Source organism: Chaetura pelagica, unplaced genomic scaffold (genome assembly GCF_000747805.2).
Source record: "Chaetura pelagica isolate M959 unplaced genomic scaffold, ChaPel_1.0 scaffold211, whole genome shotgun sequence".
Lineage (NCBI taxonomy): Eukaryota > Metazoa > Chordata > Aves > Apodiformes > Apodidae > Chaetura > Chaetura pelagica.
This window is the reverse complement of record NW_009952157.1, coordinates 364,889-366,852: the sequence shown is the minus strand read 5'-3', so window position 1 is coordinate 366,852 and position 1,964 is coordinate 364,889. Positions and strand designations below refer to the sequence as shown.

Below are 1,964 nucleotides of genomic sequence, written 5' to 3'. Positions count from 1 at the left end.
AAAAAAAAAAAAAAAAAAAAAGAGTTAATCAATATTAAGAAATTAAAAAGATCATGCAGGTAATGGCTTTCTAGATTCTCCCAGTTCCAGATGAAAACCAGATTTGTTCTTCACAATAGAACAGACAGAAGTGTTCAGGCACTCATTAATTCAAGAGGCTTATTTTAAAAATCAAATTCCATTCCAGGAGGTCAATTACTATCTAAATTTCATTTACATATAGTGCTATTGTATGGCTTCTACATTGTGCGTAAGCACACAAGTATGTATTAAATGTGTACCCTAACAGCAACCAATTATCTGTCTTCCTGCAGTAATTTCTGTGTGTTTTCTACCATATGCAAAGGAAAAAGGAAATAAACTAGCACTGAAAACATGAAATGCTTCTACAGAAGCTGTAAGTGTGCCAAGTCCCTCACCAAGAAAAGGAGTAGGAAGTTGGGACCTCTTAGTTTCGTTTTGGAATTTCACTTCAACTCCTGCTCCACCCAAACCAAAATGCTTTTCTAGTAGCTACAAAGCCTTGAAAAAATGAGAAATGCAACACATCCTGTCAAGCATGGGGGAGGAAAAACACCCTTAAGATCAGGGGCATGACTTTCTGACAGATGATTTTACAATGCTTTGTTCAGCTCAATTTTAAGAGTAACGATACACCCACTGCTTCCCTTGGGAGAATTTTCCACAACCCAAGACATCACTCTTCAAGAAGTTATTTCAGATACATGCAGAGGTAGTTTACTTAGCATAGTCTTAATTTGGTACTGTGTCTGATGAGCCAGGGATGATAAATACTCTCCTGCATCAATTCTTAACTGTCTCAAATACTCACAGAGCATCATCCCATTCCTCATTAGCTGTCTTTTTTTTCAGGATATGAAGGGGCTTTTTGTTTAGTGGGTTTTTTTCCCTGTACTAAATTTACTTCTAAATTTTGAGTGGCGTACTCTGTGTGCACCCAAAAGACCACCAACACTTATCACAATAGCAGCATAAATCAGCAAGACTCCTGCCTTCCCTCAGTCACTTACCATTTGAACTGTAATCATCAACCAGGATGATTTCTTTCAGTAAATGAGCAGGTGTTCGGTTTATTATACTAGTTATTGCACGTAAGATGATTGACAGTGCTTCATTCATAAATATAAGTACAACACTGAGCGTTGGAAGGTCTTTTGGATACGTTTTCATTATGCAGCTGTAACAGAAGAACAACTTTAGAGCGGTTTCTAAAGAAAGTCAGAGAGCAAGGCAGCTGCAAGAAGGCAGGACTAGGATGTTGGGCTTAGAACATACTGTGAAAATCAACACAAGAGAGAAACAAAGGAATTATCAAATCCAGGTTCATTATTCATTTGAGTTGCATTATGGACATACGTAAAACATCTGAGTAAAGTTAAACTTTCTGTTAAGACAATAAGAACAAAAAATTACTGATTCTCAATCCAAAATGCTTATATAATACTGAAATTATAGAATACAGTTGACTCAGCCAAGAAAGTCGGGTAGGTGAGTGCAATTTGGCTTTTTGCACTTACAGAAGGAGATGAAAATTGCCAAACTTGACAGCAGACAAAAGCAAATTAAACAATAATCCCTTTGAATGTGCCATGAAGAAACAAGGTAGGTCTAGCTATACTTAACTGACACGGGAGAAGGATTCACTTGGACAAGGGTGCTCTTTAGGAATTCTTGGAAGCTTAAAAAAAGTCTTACAGAGTAAGCCAGGCTTTGTGGAACTTCATGCTATCCCAGAATAAATTGCTCCCATCATTGAAACAAACTTGTTTTGTGCTAGCTTGAATATCTTTAGACTTCCTGCTTATTGTATTATTAAAAAAAAAAATAAAAAATTAAAGTATATATTTGGGATACTTGTCAGCTCTGCTAATCAACATCCTGGCCACGGGGCTGATAGTGAGGACTGGATCCTCTTCACAGTGCTAAGCGCTAACTCCCTCTAG

The 1,964-nt window shown here is 37.1% G+C and overlaps 1 protein-coding gene across 1 annotated transcript in view; it reads right to left on the bottom strand.

The window, feature by feature from the left end:
* Positions 1–1,964, bottom strand: part of GALNT8 (polypeptide N-acetylgalactosaminyltransferase 8) — a 21,937-nt gene that overhangs the window by 13,386 nt on the left and 6,587 nt on the right. The window contains exon 4 of the mRNA XM_010007181.1: positions 1,032–1,198. Coding sequence (XP_010005483.1) covers positions 1,032–1,198 — 167 coding nt within the window. The remainder of the gene's footprint in view (positions 1–1,031; positions 1,199–1,964) is intronic.